Genomic DNA, 14,280 nt, shown 5'->3' on the forward strand with positions numbered 1-14,280 from the left:
TATGTAAGTTCTTTGGGGACAGCAGGATCCTGGATGTGAAAAAAACAAAATCTACTCTTTCTACTTAATTCTAAAAAGACTTACTGAACGCCTCTGTGAGCCAGGCACTGAGCCAGGTGCTTTAGATGAAAAAGATTACCGAGCCCCCAAACAGACTGGGGAGAGAGGCATGGAAACGATCATATACCAATTCTTCAGTAACCTGAAACAGTAAGCCAAGAAAGCTGACGCTCGGTGAAAAACCAGCACACCATCTCCTTAAGGTAAGACATCATTTCCTCGGGGATACTTTTTTTTTTTTAACCCTCACCCAAGGACATTTTTTGATTGCTTAGAGAGGAACAGAAACATGGATGTGAGAGAGAGAAGCATTGATAGGTTGCCTCCTGTACCCACCGGGACTGGGAACCAGACCCAGAATCTTTCAGTTACAGGACAATACTCCAACCAACTGAGCCACACGGAACAGGGCCTCAGGGACACCGTTTGATTCCAACAGGGAACTAGGTCCCCCAGCCGGCTGTTCCTGCTGCATCCTGGTCTCGGGGACAACGGGGGCTACTATTCATCATGCTTTTGGGAATCACGTATTTGAGGCCAGCCTTCCCAGCTAGATTGAGTTGTAGGCACAGGGCCCATGTACCTCCCATGCTGTTCCATTCCCAAGCTTAACAAGAGTTCCCAGCAAGGATTTGCTGAGTTTACTACTGCACCAGGCGCTGTGCCCTTCACCTTCACCATTGCACTTAGTCTTTCCAACACCCCCAGGCCACTGATACTGTCCCCATCTCACAGGGGAGGAAACCATGGCCCCTTGGCCAGCAGGTGGCAGAACCACGAACTCAGGTCTGGTTCAGTGAAAAGCTGCATCCCCTGCACTTCAGCTCCTTTGACAAACTTCCATGATCCGAAGCCAGCCTATCACCCACCCTCCCTGAGAGGGGCAACCAACCCTCCCATGCTGTCCTGACCACATGACGGGGGCTGTCATCATCACCCCCCCCCCCCGGCTTTTCTCTTCATCCCCTGGCATTTGTCTAGATCAATTTCCCACAAATTGGTATGTATTTATTTTCACAAAATCAGTAATATACTCATCTATTCGAGAGGCACTTTTCCGAAACTTGTTCCCGAATTGGTTCTACAGAAGGCTCATCCTTTCTGAAGTTACCGTTAGGCAGGGCCGCCTACAAGCATCTCCTGTAAATGTCTATTGGAAGCTGACACAAGTTCCTAAGTAACAGCTTACAAATCACCTTCTCGTACTCGTGTAACAATCCGTAAGATAAACAGGGTCACGGAAATGACCCAGACCAACCTCTCAGTTCACAGCTAGGAAGAGACTGAGAAAACCTGACCTGGCCCAGGTTAAGCAGTCAGTGGTGAGCCAAAACCATGCTATTGCCACTAATTTTATTTATGATATAAATAAATTTAATGCCCCCCACCCCGCTGCAGCATTAATTGCACAAAGCCCAACATTTCAGGTCTCTCTCTCTCTTTTTTTAAAGATTTTATTTATTTATCCCAGAGGGGAAGGGAAGGAGAGAGGGAGAGAAACATCAATGTACGGTTGCCTCTCATGCGTCTCCCGCTGGGAACTGGCCTGCAACCCAGGCATGTGCCCTGACTGGGGACTGAACCGCAATACTCTGGTTCACAGGCCTGTGGTCCATCCACTAAGCTACACCAGCCAGGGCATTTCAGGTCTCTTAACACCTGTCGGCATCTACCACCTGAGTGCACAGGCTCCTGACTCAAACCCACAACCTTCTCTAGTGATGTGACCTTGTTAGTTACTTGAACTGCTCACACCTCAGTCTCCTCCTCTGTGAAATGAGATCATAGCTCCTAATGCTTAGGGTTGTTAGGAAACCTAAATGACAGTATACTTGGGAAGTGCTTATAGCAGCGGGCAGCACACAGTAAATGCTCAATAAATGTCAGCCATTGTTCCTGTTTGGGAAATATCCTTTAACTGTGGCTCCTACCAAAGGCCCCAAATGTTCTTTCTCTTTTCTGGGGACTTGATTTTTGTGCCACTCTGAGGAATGATTTCTTTTTCCAAATTGAAATAAATACGAGACATTCGATGTGTTCATCTACTTTAATAGCACACGTACCATGTTATCACCATGGAATGTAAGTCAGGTCAGACAGGAGACGTTTCCAGGTGCAATCAAGCCTTGTGCAGCGCACAGGAGTTCGTGCGTGACGTCTGACCAGATCCTGCTCTTACATCATTAACCACCCGCATTACAGGTAAACTGTTTAACATTTATGATGCTTCTAGGGAAAAATAAACGTACTGCACATATTTAAAAATTGTTTTTCATTATCTTTGCATTAGCACTTAAAATATTTCTACTTCAAGGTGGCATTTAAAAATTACTGTCATGTAACAGCAGCAAAAATATAATTCTGCAATTACAAAGTAGCTGAATTAGAACGAGAATTATCTTGTGTCTACAAGTATGACTATAAAATAAATACTACCCTCTAGCAGCTGTTATCAGGTGGGAGAGTAAACATTTAATTTAAACCATTTCAGGTTTGGTTTAAGTACACACACAGACGTCTGGTTGTGGGGAGGTGTGTAACATTATGTGCTATGCACTGTTCTGAACGGGTACAGAGCCAACCAGCCCTAAAAACAGAAGTACTTCTCCAGCCCACAAGGCAGGTGGAAAAGAAGCTGGGGCAAAGAGGGTTCCCACATAACATCGAAAGCATGTGACATTCGCAGCAACTGGGAGTACTTCCGGGTTGGCAGGATGTCTTCATTAGAACTTATTTCACCAGAAGAGATGAACAAGGTGGACACTTCACTACTATCAAGTGCATTTAAAAGTGGCGTGTTTCTTATGTGCTAATCTGACTCCTCTGAATGACCAAGTTAGTGAACTAGTCACTAGTAATTTAGTCACCCAGCAAACCAAGCCTGCAAGTAAGGAAGCCAATATTCAAATCACCATGTTACTACTCTCTGACCCACTCAAACGATTTATTTGCAAAATAAATACAGAACCTCAATGTGAGATCTCGATCTACAGCGAACACCACCACTGCGACCGAGGCCGCAGCTCTCCTTCTAGGGTTTAGATTTCGTCTGGAACTCCTTATACAGGGAATAGCCCATACCTAAAGAAAAAGAATGCTGGTTAGGCATTTAAATATTTTTTCAATATTAAGAAAATTAAAAACAGTTCATAAAATAGCTAAAAGCAGCACCTTTGCTAGCATGCAGTCTTTACAAGGGGAACCAGACCGTGGGCTGCTTACACTCTTGCCTTCTCAAACAATTTCTGTTTCTAAAATTATTTTTTCGGTTTCCCAAGTAGCTTAAGGCTAGTATGACTAGCTCAGACTGTTCAATATTTATCTGGCAACTTTAAAAGCTGTCGCTCTTGCTATATAATATCAGATAAAGTCAATGAATCATACAGCCAATAAAAGCATGCAATACCTGCATTAAAAAGATCTTTTCCACCGTCAGCTAAAAAAAAACAGCAACCACGTCTTTCCCACATAACAAACTTTACTTACTGGCATGTCTAGCCCCTCTGGTGAAATTATAAACTCAGTGATGGACAGGGGTACCTTTTCTTTCTCTTTCAAACCTTGGTAAGATATACCAGGTGGGACAAAAGGAGGTTTACAGTTGTTCATACAGACAATAATCCAATAATAAACAGTAACACAAGAATACTGTGTTTTTGCGAACTCACAAGTGTAAACCCTACTTTTGCCCCACCCTGTATCAGACAGTAAAACGATGTCACTATTGAACTGTTTATCAATTCACTTCTCCATGAAAATAAACATGATATTTGGGTACTGTTTCAAAACTAGCTTTAACAAAACCAAACCATAAAAAGGAAAAGGAAACAAAACTAGCTTTAAGTATCTACACTGTTTTGTTTACAAAGAAATCCATTAGTGGGGACCACAAATTTGAAACCTCCAGCAGGAACCCACCGAGAGTCATCGCGCCCACGACGAAGCCTTGGGCGGCCACACGCATGTGGATCAGGTGGACGGACATCTTGGTGTTCCCCCTGCTCTTCAGTTTGTACAGCCCGTACGCGACGATCGCCGCAAACCCGGCCATCCCTGAGAAAGAGCCGCAGTTATGTCAGACACAGGGGGTGGGCAACCAAAATGATCTCACCGTCAATAAATGTACTTGCTACTGTTTTTATAAAAATGCTTTAAGAAACCATTAATTAGCTAACATACACACCGTGTTTTTAATCTTCTCTCCCCAGGACCAAAAGTCCAAAGATGTTAGCAAAAACTAGCAGATTCAGGAAGTATCAATTTTCACAATGTGGGTTTGTGGAGCCAGTAGGTAAATTGCTGTAAGAACGCCAGGGAACTCCTCCTTTCTGTGCTACTTCCCTCTCTGATGGGACTCAATTAATATAATAGAGGCTGTTATAAACCCTGACTGTGAGTAGAACAGCTTTTAAAAAGTCTGCTGAGTCCTTCCAGCACATCACCGAGACTAGTAAGGGTGGTCTTGGGATCCCCAACACTTCACTGAAATAAGAATTAATAAAAGAAGCCCTGGCTGGTGTAGCTCAGTGGATTGAGCACTGGCCTGCGAATCCAGAGGGCCGAGGTTCGATTCCCAGTCAGGGCACATGCCTGGGTTGCAGGCCAGTTCCCGGTGGGGGACACATGAGAGGCAACTGCACATTGATATTTCTCTCCTTCTATCCTTCCCTTCCCCTCTAAAGATAAATAAACAAAATCTTTAAAAAAAGAATAAAATAAGAAGTCTAAATATACATAGAAGAATTTTATAATGAGAGTTATATCATGTCAATCTCAGCATATCTGAATCACATATAAAAATTTGAAAATAATGCTTATGGGTGAACTTGATGAAGGAGCCGATTATACTCCGATTGTTACAGTATGTTACAGATTGTTACAAACTGATTATCAGAATTCTAGGTCAAACTTACCAATAGGGACAAATGGTGCCTCTTTGGCTTTTCGGATAAATTTAGATCCCTGACCTTCGTCATATGAAGAAAGAGAAACATCTGTGTTGGATGACATACTGATTGAAGAATCTTCCTGAAAGAGAATTTCCACGAGGTTCTGCGATTAAAAACAACTAGGCCGTTAAATGACTGGATGTATGTAAAATAATCCTCGTTTCCATGAAAACCTGAGATACGCTATTCATAAACTGTAAAAACTACTTTTAGAGATCAGCTGTAGTTTTGCCCACAGCCACCTGTAGGGAGGGCGGAGTGCACTTACCCCCCATCATTCTCAGGTCCCTCCACGCCACCAGTTCCTCTTTAGCTCGACTTTGCTGGTAACAGTGAATTTAAAAATTTTGTCAATTAAAATAGTAGCTATTAATTTTCTGTCTTCATCCTTTTATTTTTTCTTCATCCTTGATCCTACTCCTTCTTGCCTCTCCCGTATCATGTTGAAAATCCTACTGAGCACCTTTAAGTGTAGCTGAGTGTAGGCTTTACTGCTTTAAACGTACAACTGACTCATTCACCCCAACACGCTACCTGGATCCAGTTCTCACCTCCAAAGAGTGACGCTCCCGCTGGGGTTGGAAATGTCTCACTTTAACCCTAACTCACGTTCAGCTGCACCGACACACGGCCCCTGAGGTGTTTCATGACTGAGGGTCACCACTTCTGACATTTGCTGCAGCAGGAAAACCAACCACCTCCAGGGTCCTCTTAACAAGAGAGCAGCTCCTAAGCTTTAGTTCTTTATTCCTTTGCATACTTTGTATTTCCTGGGTTTCCCTCTTAACATTCTGTACTTTCTATTAGAGTAGTATTCATTTAAATGGCATCAAAAAAGGCAAGACACTAGCCTGGTCATTATATGGATAAGCGGGCATTAAAAAAAAAAAAAGATTCATCTCGATTCTCTCCAGGACTGAGGGCTCCCCTCTCCCACTTCCGTCACCTCCCTTTACAACGGAAGCCAGGAGGCATTTCATCACAGCGAGCCAACGACAAACCCAGTTTCACCTTTGTCACCGTAACTACACACTTCCTTCTTCACAGAGAGCCTCTGAACTGCCTGTAAACTTTACCCATAGATAAAATAAGGGAGTCAGACCCAGCATGGAAGTGCCCAGGTCTCTGATCGGTGCCAACCCCAGTGAAGCCAAAAGTCAACCGCCCACCCCACTGCCAATGTAAAATCTCACCGTCACTTCTGGGTTTTTCGTGTGCACCACACTCCCTTCCGTAACAATAGCTTCCATTTAACACTTGCCTATTCAAGTGTTGTCAGTGGTGGGCTGAGGCCCTCAAAGAGAACCCAACTCTAGAGGAGTGGTTTACTACTCAAGTTTGAAAAGTCCTCCCTCAAGCCCCCATCTCCACTGGCAAGAGTTGATGAGTCTGTCGTCTGACAGAGAAGCCAGGCCTAAAACCCAGAGGAGTCAAACAGCATCGCAGAGCTCAACATAAGGAAACTCAGACAAAACTAGACTTTCTCTCTCTTTGTACTCCATCACCTGCTAACTGAATAAACCCCTACTTACTAAGCTTTTATTACAGGTCAGGGCAAAAGGAGGTTCACAGTTGTTCGTGTGGAAAATAATACTATAGTTAATAAACAATAACACAAAAACCCACTCAGTACTCACGCCTGCAACCTCCTTCTGCCCAGCCCTGTATACACAGGTCTGACAGCTCAGGGTCTGGGACACTCACTGCGCTACCTGAAGAGATAACACGAAACACAGAAATAACCAGTGGTTCAAAATTAGATTTTTTTAAAAAAAGAGGCATGAGTGTGATTAGTCGCCAACAGTGTAAGAGACAATGAGAACTAAATTAAGAGGGTGATATCTTTTAGCTCAAGTACGTTTGGGAAGTTTCACAGAGAAATGTTTGCGAATGGCCTTCAAGAAACTACATAATGGACTAGACAGAAATTAAACACTACATTTATTTTAGGCTAGCATATACCCATTAGTTGCCTTCATAACTAACCATAAACTTCTCAACGGGCATAACTTTGATCAAAAACTCTCCTTCCAGCTCCCCTGCAACCCCTGTTTTAATCACGTTAAATGTCTCACTGATGGTCTCTTCACCTCCTCCGAGTCCCTCCATGAGCTGACTCCTCCCACGCCTCTCCCTCCCACCTCGTTCATACACTAGCTTTCCTGGCCAACTCCTCCGGCTTTCCAGGTCATGTTAACTGGCCTGTACAAAGTCTTCTTTGATTCTCTACGTTTGCGAAAAATGTTTTGGTTACGCCGTCCCTAGAATGCTGTTTTCTCTATCAAAAGTCTTGTAACTGCCTATTTCTCTCGCTAGAACCCTTGAAGTCAGGAGGTTACACCAGCTCCGCTCCATCCATCCCCACTGCCCGGCACAGTGCTCTGCGTACAGTAAGCACACCACAAAGTGTTGAATACATTTAAAAGTAGTATTTCTCAACAATTAAAATTATTCTAAGGCAACTTATTCAGGAATATTTAGTGAAAGTAATAATTATGTACATTTGTAGAGTTCAATCAGTAAGAAAAATGCTAAACCATATACACCTAAGTGCTCACTTGTTTTTTACTTCTTATATTCATTCTGTGAAAGAAAAATGAGAACAAGAGTAGGCCTTGGTTTCTCGCAACCACGAGACAAAACTATTATACAACACAATCCACTTTTTAAAATCTAGCACCTTCTTTTGCAGACATGAAAGCATTTTCTTCCTTTGCCTTAATTATTCCTACAATAAACAGCCATTTGGGAATTGTCTTTAAAAGTGAGAAAGTAGGTGGTTTGTCCCCTACACTCTCACATCTGAATCACTACAAATGTTCCAGAGGCAACTGGGAAAAATCTCCCCCAACCCCCACTGGAAGGCAGACACTGGCTGCTCTGTCCTGGATGTAAAAGAGGAATAGAAGGAAATCCACTGGTTTCACTGCTCAGTCTGTGAAATCTGTATGGACCGGGCATTTGATCTGGCTTTCAGAAAGCAGTCCCTGGGGTAAGAATCGGGATGGGGGGGGCACCATGTGGTCATTATTTCCTTTAAGGGACTGATGATAATCTGTGTCTGACCCAGAACACTTTGTGTGAACATTTCAGTATAATGTCAATAAAGAGGAGTATTAAAAATCCAACAATGAAATCATATTACAGTTATACTGCTATAAATTCTAACCCTGTTGTATATTTTATAACATGACCTGAATATAATTATCAAAGATTCTGATAATTCTTTCTAAGCACAAACTAGAACTTCCCAAGTATCATGATTTGCAGCATCCTAAATGGAAAATGGTTAACTTTCAAAGTACCGGGATCAGTAACTGTAAGTCATTTAATTTGAGAACAACAACTCACGGTTAATTCTTGCTAACAGCTTTCTTTGCAGATGCAGAAAGGATTAGAAAGGGTGATGCGAACTGCTGAGCAGCAGGGGGACACATTTCTGGCAGGTGCCACTAGACCCGGGCTCCCCTGACACACCCCTGACACACGCAGGGTGCTTTTGATTGACAACATATTGCCAAGCCATCAATCTTATAATGCACGCCAAGCCATACATTTTTGATCTGAAAATATTAAAATCCATTCCTTTACAGAAGCCCCATCTCCATCTTTGAATTTGAAAGATAGGTTAAATCATGCCTAAAATTAAATGGAACCCCCTTCCCCAGGGACTTACCTAACAATTTCAACAGTGATTTGAAAAGACTTTTCCCCACTAGCACCACTTCCAGATTTCCCTTTGATCATTTTCTCCTCCGCACACAGCAATGAACCCAGATTCCTGTTAGAAAGTTGAACAGGTGCATAAAGAGGCACCAGTAACTGACATTCAAAGCCAGGATTAAAAAAAAAAAAAATTTATTCTGTCCACCAAGTAAGGTGGACTAAAACTTAGGAGCTGGTCTTTTATTAAAGAACACCGAGTAAGGTACTACTACTGACGCCCTTTCCAAACGCACAGGGGCCTAGAAAAGGCTTAAGGGAAGAGGCGCTGCCCAGCATCAGGTGATGCAACAAACCGAAGGATCCTCACCGCCTGTCACTTCGCTCTTAGGAACTACTCTCCAACCACACAATGATCTCACATTTTGATTTGCATCAGCCACAGCTTGTTTAGAAATGGCTGCCCAGGCTCCATCCTGAAAGTCGGACTCAGCCTGTGTGCGGCAGGGCCCGTGGAGTGTGTATCAGCAGAAGCACCCCCCACTCCCCGAGTGATTCTGTGTACAGAAAGTAGAAGCAGCCCTGGTACATACGACTCAAATATGTTTGTCCTGCTGGTACATCAATCTGTCACACCTTTTCACCCAAACCGGTCCTGCTGGAAAGTGCCTTTGGTAGGGATTCCCCCGAAGAGCTGCTTTCCACACCGGTAATAAAAAGAGGGGGCGTAACACTACCGAATCATTTGGGCTGCTGCCACTCCTAAATCGCTAACCGGAAAAGACTTAATTCCAATTTATAATCGCTAACCAGAAAAGACTTAATTCCGTCACAGATGCTTTAGACTGGTCCCGAAGCCTTTTCACTTTCCTAGGAGGGTCGCCGAGGGTGGGCGGAAACAGATCGGAGATAAGAGGAAGTGAGGGCTGGAAGTTTGGGTGGTTTTAAGCTCTCCTCTTAACCTTTCCACCTTCCTCCCACCTCTCTTCCTGTGACCTTGCCAGGGCTCCAAGGACGGGGCGCTCGCCCTCCCCACTCGCTCCTCGATTCCGCTCTCAAGGCTACAGGCTCCGGGGCTCCCACTTCGGGTCACTCATTACTGTCCCACCCATGAGTCTGTTTCTCCTGCCACGATTCACTGCACAAGCATTTGCCTCATCTCCGCGCTGGCTCCAAATCACCTCACCCGACAAGGAGTCAGGCCTCGACTTTGTACCCCCAACCTCCAGGAATCACGAGGTCTGGCCTGAGCACCGTCACTACACTTCGCCCCCTTCATCCCAGGCCTCGCCCCATTCCAAGTCTCGCGGCCTCCAACTTTCCCAAGGTGCTCTCGGCCAGGTCAAGCCGAGCGTGACCCCACTTACTCCCGCCCCAACATTCAGCGTCCCGCGTCCCCAAATGCCCCTACACACTTCACTTACCAAGAACAGGACCTCTCAGATACCAGCCCACCTCTGACCCCCGCCCGCACGCGCCGTCGGGTGTGCTTCTCGCCGTCCCACCCCCCAGCCGGCTCCAGCCAATCATAAGGCCGGTATCTTTAGTGGGTGGGGCGTACGTATGCGCGGTGGGTGGGGTGGTCTGGAGCGGGTCGCGGATTGGATGGGGCAACGCGCCGGGACTAGGAGTTCCGGACTCTCGCGTGGGGATAGCGTCAGAGGTGAGCCCTCGGAATGTGGAGTTTGCGCGAGGGCGTTGCAGAGGCTCTGGCTCTTGGCCCGGCGGGACCTCAAATTTCTCTCGATCTTTCCCCCTTGGGCAGGGTGGCGAGCAGTGCGAACGCCATCTGCAGAGCGCGGGCGGTGGGAGCGATTAATCTTTTCCGCTCCCCCGGTGAATATCCGTCAGGAACACGCACTCTCGGGCCGCTGGTGGAGCCCTTCGTGGAGTTGACACTTTAGTGGGGGGCAGCCACGAATCGCCAGCACCGGGTACCTGGAGCTGTCACCTCAGCCAGAGCGGAGGAGGTATCTGTCAGAGGCCCCTTGTGACAGTGACCTTCCGCGGACAGAGGCCCTTATTTGTTCGTAGAGTAGATACTCAATAACTGTGGAGCGAACTGATGCAAAGTCTGAATGACTGTACGTACGGGACGATATCAATCTCTCAGCGTAATTACAAAAACAGGCAGATTGCCATGTGCGCTGTCATTCAGTTGGGAACTAAGTGCCAGGGTTTTGATTGTCTCATAATCGAGTTAAGACACATGCAGGAAACATTCATGCTATGTTCGATAAATGAAAAACCCCATACTTCATTATGTAGTATGCGTTGAGTTCCTTGAAGGCGCATATTTTGTCTGGTTCATGCCAGTGTCTCCAACACTGTTTCTGAGTTTGGCAGGAGTCTAATAATGTTAAATGCAGTCAACTGGAGGGATTCAAGCATAAGTAGGGATAATCAATCAGGGATTCATCTAAGATCATTAAAGCGATAAAAGAGCTGAACACACTTGAAAATGAAGGTAAACCGGAAGTGTTTTCTAGAAACAAAGGCTAGTAGCAGCAGTGACCACACATACTCATTCCTGAAGGGGCTTTAGACAAATCAAAATAATGTTAGCTCATTTGCTTATTAATCCCATTGCATGAACTAATCCCATTGTAGTTCTGGCTTGGAGGGCAAGAGTAGGGGAAGGGCAAACATTTGTAACTAAAGCAGAGTAAGAGAGTAATGGAAAGTGAATTTAAGCTACACTGGGGAGGACTTTTAAATAGTAACTAAAGAGCTTGGACAGCATTCTATTAGGTGGCCCTTGAAGCTTTTGGAGTAGGTTGTTGACAAGGGCAGAATGCATTTGAGGTCCCTGGTAGTGAAGTGGGATGGATTAGAAAAGAGATACTAGTGTCCCTCAGCCAGAGAATTCAAACCTGTTCAGAATGTAGCCCATTATGTTCTTTGTGTTGAGGCCATATCCTGGGCCTTAGGGGTATGAAGGCTGCTACACGCAGTAGTGGCCTCCCTCCACCACCCCGAGAAGGACCCCTGCTTTGGGGAAGCAGTAGTCCTTACAGTCCAGTCCCCCGGGAGAATAGCTAGGGTCCGGACCATCATTAAGTTCCATGTTGGAAGACTGCCTGAAGGGCAACTCATTATGTTACAACTCTGTACTTTTTACACTTTGCAGAATCATGGAATAGTACTGAAGCTGTTTGTTAACTTCCCAGACACATTCATAGCATGTTCTAAAGTGTTTTTTTTAATTTATGTGAAAACATTTTATACTTTTTTAATAAAAATTTATCTGCTTTTAATACCTTAAAAGCAAAAAGTATTTGCTTTTAAGCAAACAAGAGTCTCTCTTGGCAAAAAGTAATTGGGCCCCTCCCTGGACTACGTATTAAACTGTTTTATAGGAAATGCTCACTTTCTCTTCTTACTTTCTTCCCTTCTCTTGGGATGATCTCATGCACTCTTACAGGTTTTTTTAGCCTCTTCTGACTACTGATGCTTCCTTCGCTCTCTGCTGTATTCCTTGCCTCAGCTCTGAAACTGTCCAGGGTGGGGCAAAAAGTAGGTTTATAGTTGTGAGTTCCTGAAACACAAAGTTTATTCTTGTATTATTATTTCTTAATTATTGTATTTTCCATACCAACACCTGTAAACCTACTTTTGCCCGACCCTGTATATTCAATTGTATAGGACATCTCCACCTCACTATTCCAGAGTCCATAATGTGTCCTAAATGAACTGAATTAATCATCCTTCTCCTCTGCTTCCTCCTGCCCTGGACTTCCTGCTCCCCACAAGCTTACAGTCTCTCCTAAACTACTTGACTTGGTTGCTTGGTTGGTTCGTGGAACTGATACAGGGTGCAGCCAACGGGAGGCCCAGAAAAGATTTGGAATGGTGTCCAAAACTCAAAGTGTACAGGAATATTGGAGGACATATTAAGATGTGTGTGTCCCCCCCCCCCCCCCCCCCCGGGGGAGGGGGGGGGGGGGAANAGTTGTTTTGCATAGCAACAGTTTTGCAGCTAACCTCTGGAATGGTCATTTAACATATCTATAACCTTTAACTGGTTTCATAGATATGTTAAATAGCTGTGCCCAAGTTTTGGGCCAGGGAGAAGTGAGTGGCTTCTACCCAGGATGTAATTGGGGGCTGCTTCTCTGAGAGGGTGCCTGTGGGAGAGGCATGTGGCATTAGCAGAGTGAGGTCCCCCTCTTGGCCAGGTGAGGGGGAGAGCCACGCTCTTTTGGAAAGATGTAGACCCCTGTAGCCATTAGGAGAGAGAGCCACACGGTTTCAGCAGAGTGCAGACCCCGTCTTGGCCAGGTGAAAGGAAAAACCACGCAGCTTTGCCAGAATGGAGATTCCTGCAGCCAGGTGAAGAAGAAAGACGCGCTTTTGGTGGAGTGCGGCTTTGGTAGAAGAGGCCCATGCGGCTTTTTGGGGTGCTCCCTTTGGCCGAGTGGCCTGGAAAGCAGGAGAGACTTTGACTGGAACTTGGTACAAAGAACTCTTGCCAGTGGAAGGTGCCTCATGACTTTGGATTAATTGGAGATCCTGCCTGGACAGGCGACACAGCTCACAGTGCCTGTGCCCTGAAAAACGGACGTGTGCTCTTTTCCTGATTTATGGTACCCGGAGTTGGGACAGTGGGAGAAGGGAGTGCTGTGTGTGTGTGTGTGTGTGTGTGTGTGTGTGTATACCCTTAAAGACTTTAATATTTTAAGGAAAGCATTAGGCCTGGATAGCATTAAATAAACATTTTGTTTCCTTTTCACAAATCTCTGGCATTGAGAGATGTCTTTCCAATTGGCGGTGGACAGAAGAGCCTAATAGATATTAGTATACTGTCCTTGGGAGGGGCCTCTGTCTTCTGAAGCAGTTTTTGGCATCCCTGGGTGGGCCAAATATTGCGCCCCCCCCACACTTGTTCGGTAACAGAACTGCTGTCCATCCCTTTAACCAAACATGAAACCCTGAGCAAATCCGCTATGCTCTTCCTCCTTTTATTCACATCCAATCAGTGACATCTGAGCAGGGAACTGAATGATGGGCCAGCCCTTTGAAGATCTAGGGGAGGGTCTGTGGCAGAGCCGAGACTTCACTCTCCTAGTACTGTGCTCTGACCATTCTGCCCCCCCTTTATCCAATCCCTGTATTGTATTACCCAACCCCTGCAGTGAGGTTGAGAGGGTCATTTCCAGAGGAAAGCACTTAGACAGATCAAATTAGGAAATACATTTGTATCATTTAAGGCTTGAGACAAAACTGTTTTCACTGACAGTGTTTTCAAACAAAAAGCTGTGAAGTTGTTACTGAGAAATGGATGTTGGATTCATTGTACCTCCTTAAAATTCCTTTTTTTCTCCTCATTTATAGGGATGGGAGTGGGGGGTAGGGGAGATGAGCCCATGGGGTGGTGGGCACAGAACTCCCCTAACTCAGCTGAAGCCTTCCTGCCTCTTCACCTTGTTTGGAAGGCATTTAGTTTGGGGTTAACAAGACAACCACGTCTTCTTAAAAATTTGTATACTTTTTTTAAAAAGATTTTATTTATCTTTAGAGAGGAAAGGAAGGAGAGAAGGAGAGAAACATCAATGTATGGTTGCCTCTCATGAGCCCCCTGCTGGGAACTGGCCCGCAAACCAGGCAT

The 14,280-nt window shown here is 45.2% G+C and overlaps 1 protein-coding gene across 3 annotated transcripts; it reads right to left on the bottom strand.

Annotated features, from left to right (window-relative positions):
- Positions 1–2,088: 2,088 nt before the first annotated feature.
- On the bottom strand, positions 2,089–10,193 carry HIGD1A (HIG1 hypoxia inducible domain family member 1A). 3 transcript variants are annotated; one of them, XM_037030542.1, is made up of 4 exons: positions 10,097–10,193; positions 4,974–5,088; positions 3,979–4,113; positions 2,089–3,141 (listed from the first exon to the last, which is right to left on the bottom strand). In XM_037030542.1, the coding sequence occupies exons 2-4, from the start codon at positions 5,068–5,070 to the stop codon at positions 3,092–3,094; spliced, it is 282 nt and encodes a 93-aa protein (XP_036886437.1). In that variant the 5' UTR covers positions 5,071–5,088; positions 10,097–10,193; the 3' UTR covers positions 2,089–3,091. The 3 variants fall into 3 exon arrangements, with proteins under 3 accessions (XP_036886437.1, XP_036886436.1, XP_036886438.1); XM_037030541.1 differs by lacking the exon at positions 10,097–10,193 and adding an exon at positions 9,859–9,966; XM_037030543.1 differs by lacking the exon at positions 10,097–10,193 and adding an exon at positions 6,647–6,670.
- Between the last annotated feature and the right edge of the window lie 4,087 nt (positions 10,194–14,280).

The sequence above is a fragment of the Sturnira hondurensis genome, unplaced genomic scaffold, assembly GCF_014824575.4.
Source record: "Sturnira hondurensis isolate 20B ecotype Veracruz unplaced genomic scaffold, ASM1482457v3 Scaffold0020787, whole genome shotgun sequence".
Taxonomy (NCBI): Eukaryota; Metazoa; Chordata; class Mammalia; order Chiroptera; family Phyllostomidae; genus Sturnira; species Sturnira hondurensis.

Coding starts and splice junctions, on each gene's coding strand:
- HIGD1A (XM_037030541.1), bottom strand. CDS start 9,951: ATGAAGGGGGCGAAGTGTAGTGACGGTGCTCAGGCCAGACCTCGTGAT. Junction 5,089..9,858: donor GAGGCCTGACTCCTTGTCGG/GTGAGGTGATTT, acceptor ATTCTCTTTCAG/GAAGATTCTTCAATCAGTAT. Junction 4,114..4,973: donor GGCACCATTTGTCCCTATTG/GTAAGTTTGACC, acceptor GCTCTTTCTCAG/GGATGGCCGGGTTTGCGGCG.